Source organism: Ascaphus truei, chromosome 11, assembly GCF_040206685.1.
Source record: "Ascaphus truei isolate aAscTru1 chromosome 11, aAscTru1.hap1, whole genome shotgun sequence".
In the NCBI taxonomy this organism is placed as follows: domain Eukaryota; kingdom Metazoa; phylum Chordata; class Amphibia; order Anura; family Ascaphidae; genus Ascaphus; species Ascaphus truei.
Genome location: NC_134493.1, coordinates 28,204,258 through 28,217,376, shown reverse-complemented (window position 1 = coordinate 28,217,376; position 13,119 = coordinate 28,204,258). Strand labels below are relative to the sequence as shown.

The window sequence follows — 13,119 nt, the reverse complement described above, 5'->3', positions numbered from 1 at the left end:
AAAAGGAGAAAAAGGAGGAGGAGAAAAATGAGAAGAAGGAGGAGGAGAAAAAGGAGAAAAAGGAGAAAAAGGAGAAGAAGGAGGAGGAGAAAAAGGAGAAGAAGAAAGAGAAGAAGGAGAAGAAGAAAGAGAAGAAGGAGAAGAAGAGTTGTAACAATCTTACCGGCTGAAATCGTACCAGCTTCTTCTTTATGTGATATTCCTTTGAACAATATGATGCATTAGGAAAATGTGCCGCGTATCACATAGCGCGTATCTGTACCGGGTATGGAAGCCATTTTATAGTCTTTAGTATTTTGTACAATATAAGAGTGAAACATGCTGATACCAGGTGCGCTCAACAGAATGAAAAATAGACTGTGACGGCAGATAAGAGGCACTTGGCCAACCTACCATCCTCCGGTCTGCTGTCAAACCGCAGACACTACTCTTTCCTTTATAGCCTTATGTCTGTCCCAATCATGTTTGCTTTCCCTTACTGTATTAACCCCTCCCATCCTCTGCTGGGAGACTACTCCATGAACCCACCACCCTTTCTGTGAAGTACTTTCTCACGTTGCCACTTAGCTGCCGCCCTCCAGTTTCAGAACATGGCCGCCCGTTCTAGTCCTGCTCTTGCCCTGAAGGCACATGTCTTCCTAAGTTAATTACAATCCCCTGTAACGGTTTCCTGTTACAGCGGTCACAAGCCTGTGAAGGCGATCAATGAGATTAGAAAAGCCCTAGGATATTCGGGACCTTATTCTATATTGTTCCAAGCCGATAGTCGGGCCATTTTTGCCCCAAAATCCCTGTTGCCTTTACTAAGGATTTCCAGAGGCTTCAGACAGTAAGGCCCATTTAGATAGGGGCTTATTCTACATCTGCTGAAGCGCCTGATCTGACGTTTTGGCGGATCTAGACTAAACCCTTTAGTGAGGCACCCTAGCGTTGCAGTAAAGTGAGAGTTATCAAACATGATCTGGTGTATTCATATTTTAGTCATGATCCAGGAAATCGTTCAATGGATCCCGCATGTAATGTATAACGCCATGCTGCGTAAGTCCAAGCAGCAAACATGCAATCTTCAGTATCATCACTGCATGTACTACAACCGACGGAAATATGTTGTTGTATCCTGGGATGCGGAAACCAGCAAAACCTTGGAAAGTTCTCAAAACACAGACATTGGGGGTTCATTAGACTGCAATAGTGCTGATCGGGACACTACCAAAAATTGGGGTTTCTGTACAATATAGTGTCCCGAAAAGCACTATTGCAGTGTAATAAACCCCTATCATGTTCTACCAATCCGTCCTCCAAATACAATCTGGTGTAAATCACGCGGTATGCGATTAGAGGCTGCAAATGACCTTTCCATTGAAATTAAGACGATTAAAACCGTACAATAGTATTGAACTCATAAGACCAGGTTGCATTTTTTTGGAGGCACACACGTCACCGTACATTTCCTGGTGATTCCTTTTGTACTTACGGAGAAGTAACTGCTGAAGAGTTCTGCGATGCTGGAGAAAGCCACCCGATTGTCATTGTCATTCCCTACACAACAGCACAGGAGTCGGACGCGGGTCTCCCACACTCTTGTTGCCGCTTTCTTGACGTTGTAAAGCACTTGCTGTGACTGGCTGCTTTCCAAGTTGTGGCCGTCGCTGCTCGCCAAGTACAAAGCCTTCTTTTTCCCCAGTGGGTCGAAAACAATAACAATGGCGATCGTGGTGAAGAGGACGATAACCCAACTGCAAGGTGCAAGAGAGACAGGAATTGGCGGCAGAGTTAGCCTGACGGTTCTGCTGTTTGCTCCACATTGCTCCCTGCCATTCGTTTAAAGTGTCTTACAAAAGCAGCAGATCTATGCCTGTGTTAGGAAAACCAACGGCCAAACCTGTTCAACGTGGGGGCAATCTGTGGAACCCATCTTACAAAAGATTCAATGTTTATGTTCCAGAATAAGCGAGAGAAATAAGAATGGAGCTATAAAGTTGTACATTTAAACAAAAGTAGCTGAACTTCAGGTTTGTAAGTAATAACCATCGCACCCATTCCTCTGAGAATCAGTGTAATAAATACTCCCCCCCCCCCCCCCCCCCCTCCCCGATCCAGAAACAGACATTGCTACATTTAACCCATTAAACATATAATTGCCACTAGTTAAATCTGATAGGATTGCCCCTTTAAATGAGACATCGGTTGTCAAACCCTGCTGGGTCTTACTGGAGAATGAGATTACCTTGCGATAACTGTAAGTAGAATGACATGCACCACCGCTGCATCACAACGTACGCTGTTATCCGACACCCAAATAGCGCCCAATACTGCCCACGCCAATTCAGGCAGATAGAGAGCGAGACGTACATACACCAATTTTGGCATGCACTTCCTGGGCCCCGGGTTGGATATTGTACCTGGGGAAAAATATATAGCAGAAAATATTTACATATACGTGGAATCTGCACTGCCCCCACACGAAAACGACACCCCCGGGCGCATTAAAATGGCCCCTCCCGACACATTCCACCGGCGAAACGGCCCCCCGTGGACGCATTCCATCGTGCAAAAACAGCCCCCGTGGGCCCCCGCCCCCCAGGGAGGACCATCCACAGCACAAAACTGCTCCCGCGGGCACATCTCCGCGACCAAATGGCCACCGATGCATCGCCGCGACTCTCTCCGCCGCCGGAAGCTTCCGCCGCCGACCGCTAAGGTAAGTAAACCCCCTAAACTAAAACCGCTTACCCAAAACACCCTACTCTAACAATCCTCTACCCTAAACCCCCTTCCCCAACTACTAAAACCCTTAAATGAACCCACTACCCTAACCGCTAAAACCCTTTAATGAACCCTCTACCCTAACCAATAATAAAACTTCCCTTCGAAGCGGCCGGCGTCAGAGGTTCCAGCGGCGAATCGGCTGTTGTGAAGATAATTTCGTCGCTGCGAAACGGAAGCATCTAAAATGTTCCATTCCCATTTACACCGTTTTGTGGGTATTAGAGTTACACGGACTCAGCTGGGAAATAATGATAATACGGCTGCACACGTGGAATGTATGGAGAGATTTGACATGACTTAGCACAGCATTGGTGGGAATGTAGCCAGATGAAACATGGAATTACAGCATCAGGCGCAGAACGAGTCTCCATATGGGTTTATACCCGTTTTTGTATTCTAGAATGAAAAGCTGCTACAAGAGTATCGCCTTGGGTGGAAAATGTTAATACCCTTGTCTAACCGACAGAACGTATATCTGCCCCCAAGTTCTCAAAGCGAGTACAGTACATAGGAGAAATGCAACTTGTTCTAGCCTGCTGCAGATTCCAAACTATCACATGGTCTGAATCAAACACAGGTACAAAGGACATGAGAATACGTGTCACGCAGGGACCGCCTCACATCTGAGCCCGACGCAGTCTTATTCACTAAACCCGACAGCTAGTGGATGTTAAAATGCATAAACGTCACCCAACTCCTGCAGCTCCTCCTCCACTGCACCCACGCAACGAATGATAATGAATACAATATTTCACATTAAATGTGCTGCCAACAGGATGCACACTTTTACATCTCGAGAGACAGGGAAAACCGACACGGAAGACCTATTGCCAGGACACGTTTTGCGTCTGTGTTTATAGAAACATGTTAGTTTACATCCTGCAGCAACGCAGTTGCTAACCAGTCACCCGAGAGTAGGATTTACAATCACCGGAATCCTTCTGCATGAGCAAAAAAACGGGACTATTCATGTTTTCTATGTTAAAGCTACTGATTGAGTTGCAACCAAAAGTGATTTGCTCATCGCTTCACAGGTGGATCTCAGCAGTGAAGGAGTTAACATATTAGCCTTTTAAATCATCCACTTGCTACATTGCTTAAGCTATGAACTGCACCCAGCAATATTACTGATAAACGTATTCCCGCTGCAGACTACGAGCTGCAACATGACGGTTCCTTCCATTTCTCTGAGCCAATAAAAACATACTGAGCCCTTCTACGTCCTTAAAGCAGCAAATCGCCCCACTCTTTGTTTACCCATTTTTTTGTGGATTGAAACAAGGGGAGTGGGGGAGAGGGGTGCGGGAGGTGAAGCAGAAGCACTATTTTCAGCTTCTACGATCCCTCCCTCCCACCACCCTGGTTCTGGAGATACTTACTGTTGGAGTTACCTAGCCTAAATCTCCCTCCACGGGGAAACAAAATGGCTGCTAAATATCAGGCCAATGGCAAGTCGCAGCATCGACGGTCGCGGCTTCCTACGCGACGCCCGTTTCAAAAACAGGAAGTAACTTGAACGTAAGGGTTCTGGGAGCTGAAAATTGTGAGGTCCAGCTCTGGAGGATCCCGCCCCCGGGTTACCATCCTGTTATAAAAAATAAAAAAAGGCAAAGCTTGGTACCTACCTCGCATGCTGACGTACACAATGGCGGATACAGCGCATATTATCGCAGCCAATAAGACAATAAGGACGATTAAATAACTCCGCAGCACCGGTCCTCCGACGCATTCAAAGTTTCCTTTGTGAACAGAATAAAGGACAAGTATCCCAATCCACCTGAAAGCCAACAAAACCAACATTTTAGTTATCATATCTTCACTTTGTATAAACGAATCAACACTTTCCCGGGCTCATTGGACTGATATAAATAACATGAAACATACACTGAGAGGGAAATTATCTGGTGTGAGGTGGACGTTTTTATGACAAAATCCGTAGAGACTTAAATGGGGATTTTTCTCTGAAAACGGTCGGAACAGCTGCTTCAGTGTATAGAGAATTCCCCCCTAAATATTTTGGTTTGATTAGCTATTCATGGTTTTCTTAAACTTAATATCTGGAGAGGTATGTCTGATTATAGTTTAAAATAAGGGTATCAACGTGTGTGTGTGTGTGTGTGTGTGTGTGTGTGTGTGTGTGCGTGCGTGCGTGCGTGCGTGTATATAAAATCCAATGAAACGCCAGATCCAAAAAAAAGTCACTGAACAGGCATGGCCAAAACATTTTGAAATGTGTTTTATACCGGCAAACACAACAATTACTGTCCTGTGTCTTCCGTTTTTAAACTATTAGGATTTGCATCCTTGGAAGCTCTCAGAAGCATTAACGTACGTTGAGAAATACTAAATGATGCCATAGATTCAAGTTTACTGACAGTTATGTTGCAAGACTCGGTTTCAACGGTCATATCTTTTGCCATACACAGTTTCATCACTCTTATCTTTTGCCATACACAGTTTCATCACTCTTATCTTTTGCCATACACAGTTTCATCACTCTTATCTTTTGCCATACACAGTTTCATCACTCTTATCTTTTGCTTGCAACAAGCACTTTTTCCCCCTACAAAATCTTAAAAGTTGCAGCTTCCCCCGATTCAATGCACCCATTTCTTTACATGAATGGAAAGTAGGAGAAACCCAGTGCTGCAACACACTATTTGCAGTCAAGGGGATCCCCTGCTTCACAGTCATGTAAAGAAAAGAAAGTTGGGGAGGGGGGGGGGAGGATTCCTTTAACATTGCCTTATTATGAACTACAGCTGAACCCAGTTATAGCGCGGTGCTTGGGGTCCAAAGAAGCTGATCGCGTTATATGCGGATCGCGGTAAAAAAATTTTTTGCTAGCATTGCACCCCTCAGGGGTTCCGCGGCCGCAGCAGGGGGAGAGCTGGGATAACTCTCCCAGCTGTCCCAGACCCGGTGGCACAGCGACACCCCCATGCAGGACTGACTCGGCAGCAGCAGCTGGCAGCTCTCACCTCTCCCTGCTTCTGCCTTCAGCTTCTGGCTGACAGGGAGAGAGAGGAAAATCAGAGCAGCTGCCTTAAAGAGACAGTGTGTCTGTGTGTCTCTGTATGTCTCTGTGTATGTGTGCGTGCCTCTCTCTGTATGTGTATGTGTGTGTGCGTGCCTCTCTCTGTATGTATGTGTGCGTGTGCGTGCCTCTCTCTGTATGTGTGTGTGTGTGTGCGTGCCTCTCTCTGTATGTATGTGTGCGTGTGCGTGCCTCTCTCTGTATGTGTATGTGTGTGTGCGTGCCTCTCTCTGTATGTATGTGTGCGTGTGCGTGCCTCTCTCTGTATGTGTGTGTGCGTGTGCGTGCCTCTCTCTGTATGTGTATGTGTGTGTGCGTGTGCGTGCCTCTCTCTGTATGTGTGTGTGCGTGTGCGTGCCTCTCTCTGTATGTGTATGTGTGTGTGCATGTGCGTGCCTCTCTCTGTATGTGTGTGTGCGTGTGCGTGCCTCTCTCTGTATGTGTGTGTGTGTGCATGCCTCTCTGTGTGTGTGTGCGTGTGTGTGTGCCCCTCTCTGTGTGTGTGTGCCCCTCTGTGTGTGTGTGTGCGTGCGTGCCTCCCTCTGCGTGTGTGTGCGCGCGCGTCACGTGCGTGCGCCTCTCGGTGTGCGTGCCTCTCTCTGTGTGCGTGCGTCTCTGTGCGTGCGTGTCTTGGTGTGTGCACGCGCGTGCGTCTCGGTGTGTACGCGTCCCGGTGCATGTACCTCTCGGTGCGTGCGCTCGCGACTCTTGGTGCGTGTGTGTGTCTCTGTACCTGTGATCCCCCTGAACAGAGAGCGTCAGAGCGACGCGTTGCCATGGTAACAAGCGTCAAATGACGCAGTGGGGTCACGTGACGTCATTTGACGCCGAAGAGGGGGGTGGGGGAGACACAGGCAGCCAGTTCCCTGCCATCTGGGACAGGACATGCCCTGGTCATCCCAGCAGGGCACAGGAGAGGCTAGAAAACGGCACGGTAGGTGATCTGCACCATGGTACTGCATATTATTGGGAGCCACGCTCACATCGCGTTATAAGCGGATTCGCGTTGTAACGGATCGCGCTATAACGGGGTTGAGCTGTGTATAGAATTAAAGGTATTTAAATGGAAGCATGTGAAACCACCTTCTTATAAGGTGTATGCGGACTGCATTCCTTATAGCAGTTATTTACAGTGAAGAATGCGAGTGCAACATTTGATTCTTTTGTTATCTACCCGCGGGAGTTACCATTAGAAATATATCTTTAATATATAGCGACCTATGTACTAACAGATTTCATCAGTGCAAAAACGCAATACAAATTCCGAAAATGAAGACTTAACACATGACACAATTTGTTGTGTGAATTTTTTTTTTGCACATTGCGTTATGTTGAATAACCTGGTTGATACAATTTAAATTCAAATAGAATTGTGTATTTTTTATTTAGAACTAGTATTTTATTGTCACATAGTTACATAGTAGATGAGGTTGAAAAAAAGACATGCGTCCATCAAGTTCAACCTGTGCTAAATTTAGATGACAGACACTTTATCCTATATTGGTACTTGCAGTAAATTATCCAGAGGAAGGCAAACACAAAACCCCAGTGTCATATCATCTAATGATATCTCGTGACTCCACTATCAGTGACCAGCCGCTCAGCCAAAAACCGTTTATGTCCGTATCAGGGTTTGGGTACAGAGGGATAATACAGATCGTGAACCACAGTGTATGTTGAGTAAAGCACTCACATAAGATCCCTATCAATATGCACTCGGAGTACATCAAATATATTCGGTACCACTCAGTATGTCCTAGGATACAGATATTCCTCATTGAGGAGGTATGCAATAAACCTCAAAGGCACCACTGGCAAATATGGAGGTAAAGGGTGCTAGTTATATCCCACATAAGCGGGGAAAAAACAATACAACTTTATTAATAATAATGAACGACGACGCATGTGATCATTATTTACAGTGATTGTGAAAATCCCCATCGGTGAGGCAGCTCTAGACTCCTGGATATAAGGTAAGTAGTTTGGGGGTACATCCCGTCTCTATTCTAGGGTAATAGAGTGTATCCGGAGTGAAATACCTCTCAATATCTAGGTGTAATGGCAAGTATATCATATAGTGAGGAAGTGTATGAATGGCTGGAGTAGGCTAATCAGTATGAAATCACTGTAAATAATTATCACATGCATAGTTGTTCATCATTATTATTATTAATAATAAAGTTTTATTGTTTTTTCTGCGCTTATGTGGGATATAACTAGTGGAGAAATGTAAGTTTGGTACGTAGGCGCAAAGATGCACAATTGAAATGGAGTTGGACAGGCTCCAATTTTGAGCTATAAGCGTTATTTGCACCGTTTGCTACAAAGACAGCATGGCCTTCTGTATACATGAATTAGCCATACTATTGATATGAATCCATATTAATTATCTACATTAATAATCCATATCCGTTAATGATACATTTGCATCCATAATATTCATATTAAGCCAGGTTCATGAATTATCCATATTATTTACAGCCATGTTGTTGTATGTGCATGGGGATTGGGAGATCACCCCCTTCATTGATGGCTAAAGACATGAATAACACAGTGACGTGACAGTGTCGGCACTCTCAGTGACAGGACAGTGTCGGCACTCTCGGTGACAGGACAGTGTCGGCACTCTCGGTGACGTGACAGTGTCGGCACTCTCGGTGACGTGACAGTGTCAGCACTCTCGGTGACGTGACAGTGTCAGCACTCTCGGTGACGTGACAGTGTCAGCACTCTCGGTGACGTGACAGTGTCAGCACTCTCGGTGACGTGACAGTGTCAGCACTCTCGGTGACGTGACAGTGTCAGCACTCTCGGTGACGTGACAGTGTCAGCACTCTCGGTGACGTGACAGTGTCAGCACTCTCGGTGACGTGACAGTGTCAGCACTCTCGGTGACGTGACAGTGTCAGCACTCTCGGTGACGTGACAGTGTCAGCACTCTCGGTGACGTGACAGTGTCAGCACTCTCGGTGACGTGACAGTGTCAGCACTCTCGGTGACGTGACAGTGTCAGCACTCTCGGTGACGTGACAGTGTCAGCACTCTCGGTGACGTGACAGTGTCAGCACTCTCGGTGACGTGACAGTGTCAGCACTCTCGGTGACGTGACAGTGTCAGCACTCTCAGTGACGTGACAGTGTCAGCACTCTCAGTGACGTGACAGTGTCAGCACTCTCAGTGACGTGACAGTGTCAGCACTCTCAGTGACGTGACAGTGTCAGCACTCTCAGTGACGTGACAGTGTCAGCACTCTCAGTGACGTGACAGTGTCAGCACTCTCAGTGACGTGACAGTGTCAGCACTCTCAGTGACGTGACAGTGTCAGCACTCTCAGTGACGTGACAGTGTCAGCACTCTCAGTGACGTGACAGTGTCAGCACTCTCAGTGACGTGACAGTGTCAGCACTCTCAGTGACGTGACAGTGTCAGCACTCTCAGTGACGTGACAGTGTCAGCACTCTCAGTGACGTGACAGTGTCAGCACTCTCAGTGACGTGACAGTGTCAGCACTCTCAGTGACGTGACAGTGTCAGCACTCTCAGTGACGTGACAGTGTCAGCACTCTCAGTGACGTGACAGTGTCAGCACTCTCAGTGACGTGACAGTGTCAGCACTCTCAGTGACGTGACAGTGTCAGCACTCTCAGTGACGTGACAGTGTCAGCACTCTCAGTGACGTGACAGTGTCAGCACTCTCAGTGACGTGACAGTGTCAGCACTCTCAGTGACGTGACAGTGTCAGCACTCTCAGTGACGTGACAGTGTCAGCACTCTCAGTGACGTGACAGTGTCAGCACTCTCAGTGACGTGACAGTGTCAGCACTCTCAGTGACGTGACAGTGTCAGCACTCTCAGTGACGTGACAGTGTCAGCACTCTCAGTGACGTGACAGTGTCAGCACTCTCAGTGACGTGACAGTGTCAGCACTCTCAGTGACGTGACAGTGTCAGCACTCTCAGTGACGTGACAGTGTCAGCACTCTCAGTGACGTGACAGTGTCAGCACTCTCAGTGACGTGACAGTGTCAGCACTCTCAGTGACGTGACAGTGTCAGCACTCTCAGTGACGTGACAGTGTCAGCACTCTCAGTGACGTGACAGTGTCAGCACTCTCAGTGACGTGACAGTGTCAGCACTCTCAGTGACAGGACAGTGTCAGCACTCTCAGTGACAGGACAGTGTCAGCACTCTCAGTGACAGGACAGTGTCAGCACTCTCAGTGACAGGACAGTGTCAGCACTCTCAGTGACAGGACAGTGTCAGCACTCTCAGTGACAGGACAGTGTCAGCACTCTCAGTGACAGGACAGTGTCAGCACTCTCAGTGACAGGACAGTGTCAGCACTCTCAGTGACAGGACAGTGTCAGCACTCTCAGTGACAGGACAGTGTCAGCACTCTCAGTGACAGGACAGTGTCAGCACTCTCAGTGACAGGACAGTGTCAGCACTCTCAGTGACAGCACTCACAGTGACTTGACAGTGACAGCACTCACAGTGACAGCACTCACAGTGACAGCACTCACAGTGACAGCACTCACAGTGACATGACAGTGTCAGCACTCACAGTGACGTGACAGTGACAGCACTCACAGTGAAGTGACAGTGTCAGCACTCACAGTGACATGACAGTGTCAGCACTCACAGTGACATGACAGTGTCAGCACTCACAGTGTCAGAACTCTCAGTGACATGACAGTGTCAGCACTCACAGTGACAGCACTCACAGTGACATGACAGTGTCAGCACTCACAGTGACATGACAGTGTCAGCACTCACAGTGACATGACAGTGTCAGCACTCACAGTGTCAGAACTCTCAGTGACGTGACAGTGTCAGCACTCACAGTGACAGCACTCACAGTGATGTGACAGTGACAGCACTCACAGTGACGTGACAGTGTCAGCACTCACAGTGACATGACAGTGTCAGCACTCTCAGTGACAGCACTCTCAGTGACGTGACAGTGTCAGCACTCACAGTGTCAGAACTCTCAGTGACATGACGTGTCAGCACTCTCAGTGTCAGCACTCTCAGTGACATGACAGTGTCAGCACTCACAGTGACAGCGCTCACAGTGACACGACAGTGTCGGCGCTCACAGTGACACGATAGTGTCGGCGCTCACAGTGACACGATAGTGTCGGCGCTCACAGTGACACGATAGTGTCGGCGCTCACAGTGACACGATAGTGTCGGCGCTCACAGTGACACGATAGTGTCGGCGCTCACAGTGACACGATAGTGTCGGCGCTCACAGTGACACGATAGTGTCGGCACTCACAGTGGCGCTCACAGTGACACGATAGTGTCGGCACTCACAGTGACACGATAGTGTCGGCACTCACAGTGACACGATAGTGTCGGCACTCACAGTGACACGATAGTGTCGGCACTCACAGTGGCGCTCACAGTGACACGATAGTGTCGGCACTCACAGTGGCGCTCACAGTGACACGATAGTGTCGGCACTCACAGTGACACGATAGTGTCGGCACTCACAGTGGCGCTCACAGTGACACGATAGTGTCGGCACTCACAGTGGCGCTCACAGTGACACGATAGTGTCGGCGCTCACAGTGACACGATAGTGTCGGCGCTCACAGTGACACGATAGTGTCGGCGCTCACAGTGACACGATAGTGTCGGCGCTCACAGTGACACGATAGTGTCGGCGCTCACAGTGACACGATAGTGTCGGCGCTCACAGTGACACGATAGTGTCGGCGCTCACAGTGACACGATAGTGTCGGCGCTCACAGTGACACGATAGTGTCGGCGCTCACAGTGACACGATAGTGTCGGCGCTCACAGTGACACGATAGTGTCGGCGCTCACAGTGACACGATAGTGTCGGCGCTCACAGTGACACGATAGTGTCGGCGCTCACAGTGACACGATAGTGTCGGCGCTCTCAGTGACAGCGCTCTCAGTGACATGACTGTGTCAGCACTCACAGTGACACGATAGTGTCGGCGCTCACAGTGACACGATAGTGTCGGCGCTCACAGTGACACGATAGTGTCGGCGCTCACAGTGACACGATAGTGTCGGCGCTCTCAGTGACAGCGCTCTCAGTGACATGACTGTGTCAGCACTCACAGTGACACGATAGTGTCGGCGCTCACAGTGACACGATAGTGTCGGCGCTCTCAGTGACACGATAGTGTCGGCGCTCACAGTGACACGATAGTGTCGGCGCTCTCAGTGACATGACTGTGTCAGCACTCACAGTGGCACGATAGTGTCAGCACTCACAGTGACATGACTCACCAGATCACCCTGATGAGCAGCTCGAAGGCCCCGGGAAACACCAGGTCATCACTAGCTATAGCCCAGCGCCTGCCGAACATGAGCAGCCCGGGCATCCTGCGGAGGGAAGCGGCTCTCACCTCCCCCTGAACACTCAGGCCTGTCCGGGGCGGGCGTGTGTGCTTTGTGCCCTGTTTCCCGGGGGAGGGGTGTTTACAATCGGAGCCCTCTGGAACATCTCGCCCGTCCGCGTGCTGTGTCTCACTGTTTATGGACCGTGCGGAAACAGTTGCTTGTGACAGGAGACCGTGGAGGCACTTTTTTTTTTTTTTTTTTTATAAACAAACTTTATTAACATGTGATCCTGTCTTCAGCCAGCAGAACTGACATTGATCTCTCTATTTTCCGGTTGAATGGAGTGGTGTTTTTAGTTTTTTTACTTTGTTTCTTGTCACAAGCCCCTACACATGAGGTGGGGGGTAAGTGATGCGGTCAGTAGAGTGATTAACCCTAAGGTTCAAGAATCGGTGACTATACCACAGGTGCCTGCGGTATATCCCTCATAGCAGCAAACACTATATCAACAACAGGCTGCACAGGTGATGAATAATAACAACTGTTAGATGCCAAAAGGCAACGATTGACTGCAGAAATTCCACAAGTGAATTAGGCAGCACTTTACCGAAAGACTGAGTCAGTATGAAGTGATGGCAAAACCAAAAAAGTCCATACAAAGTCCATAGATGGGTGTCAAGGTTGTAAATTGCTGCCCCTGTATAAGATAACCCGTCCTCTGCAGGGAACATCAACAGCAGAAGAAAAAGAAAGGAGGGCGCAAAAAGAAAGGAGGGCGCAAAAAGTAACGAGAACACAACCTTTATAGCATAAAAATAAAAGCAACAACAGTAACATGCGCTGGGATACACAGAGGTATAAAACCAGCGCTGCAGTAACACGCACTGGGATACACAGAGGTATAAAACCAGCGCTGCAGTAACACGCACCGGGATACACAGAAGTATAAAACCAGCGCTGCAGTAACACGCACCGGGATACACAGAGGTAT

General features: G+C 48.3%; 1 protein-coding gene across 3 annotated transcripts in view; it reads right to left on the bottom strand.

Moving 5' to 3' along the window:
- Positions 1–12,351, bottom strand: part of DAGLB (diacylglycerol lipase beta) — a 54,155-nt gene extending 41,804 nt beyond the window's left edge. Inside the window, exons 1-4 of one of the 3 annotated variants that reach the window (XM_075565423.1) lie at positions 12,075–12,351; positions 4,395–4,546; positions 2,228–2,402; positions 1,475–1,736 (exon numbers count right to left, since the gene is read on the bottom strand). In XM_075565423.1, the coding sequence (XP_075421538.1) occupies positions 1,475–1,736; positions 2,228–2,402; positions 4,395–4,546; positions 12,075–12,169 (684 nt within the window). In that variant the 5' untranslated portion in view covers positions 12,170–12,351. The remainder of the gene's footprint in view (positions 1–1,474; positions 1,737–2,227; positions 2,403–4,394; positions 4,547–12,074) is intronic. The other 2 variants (XM_075565422.1, XM_075565425.1) reach the window with 2 other exon arrangements.
- Positions 12,352–13,119: the final 768 nt, after the last annotated feature.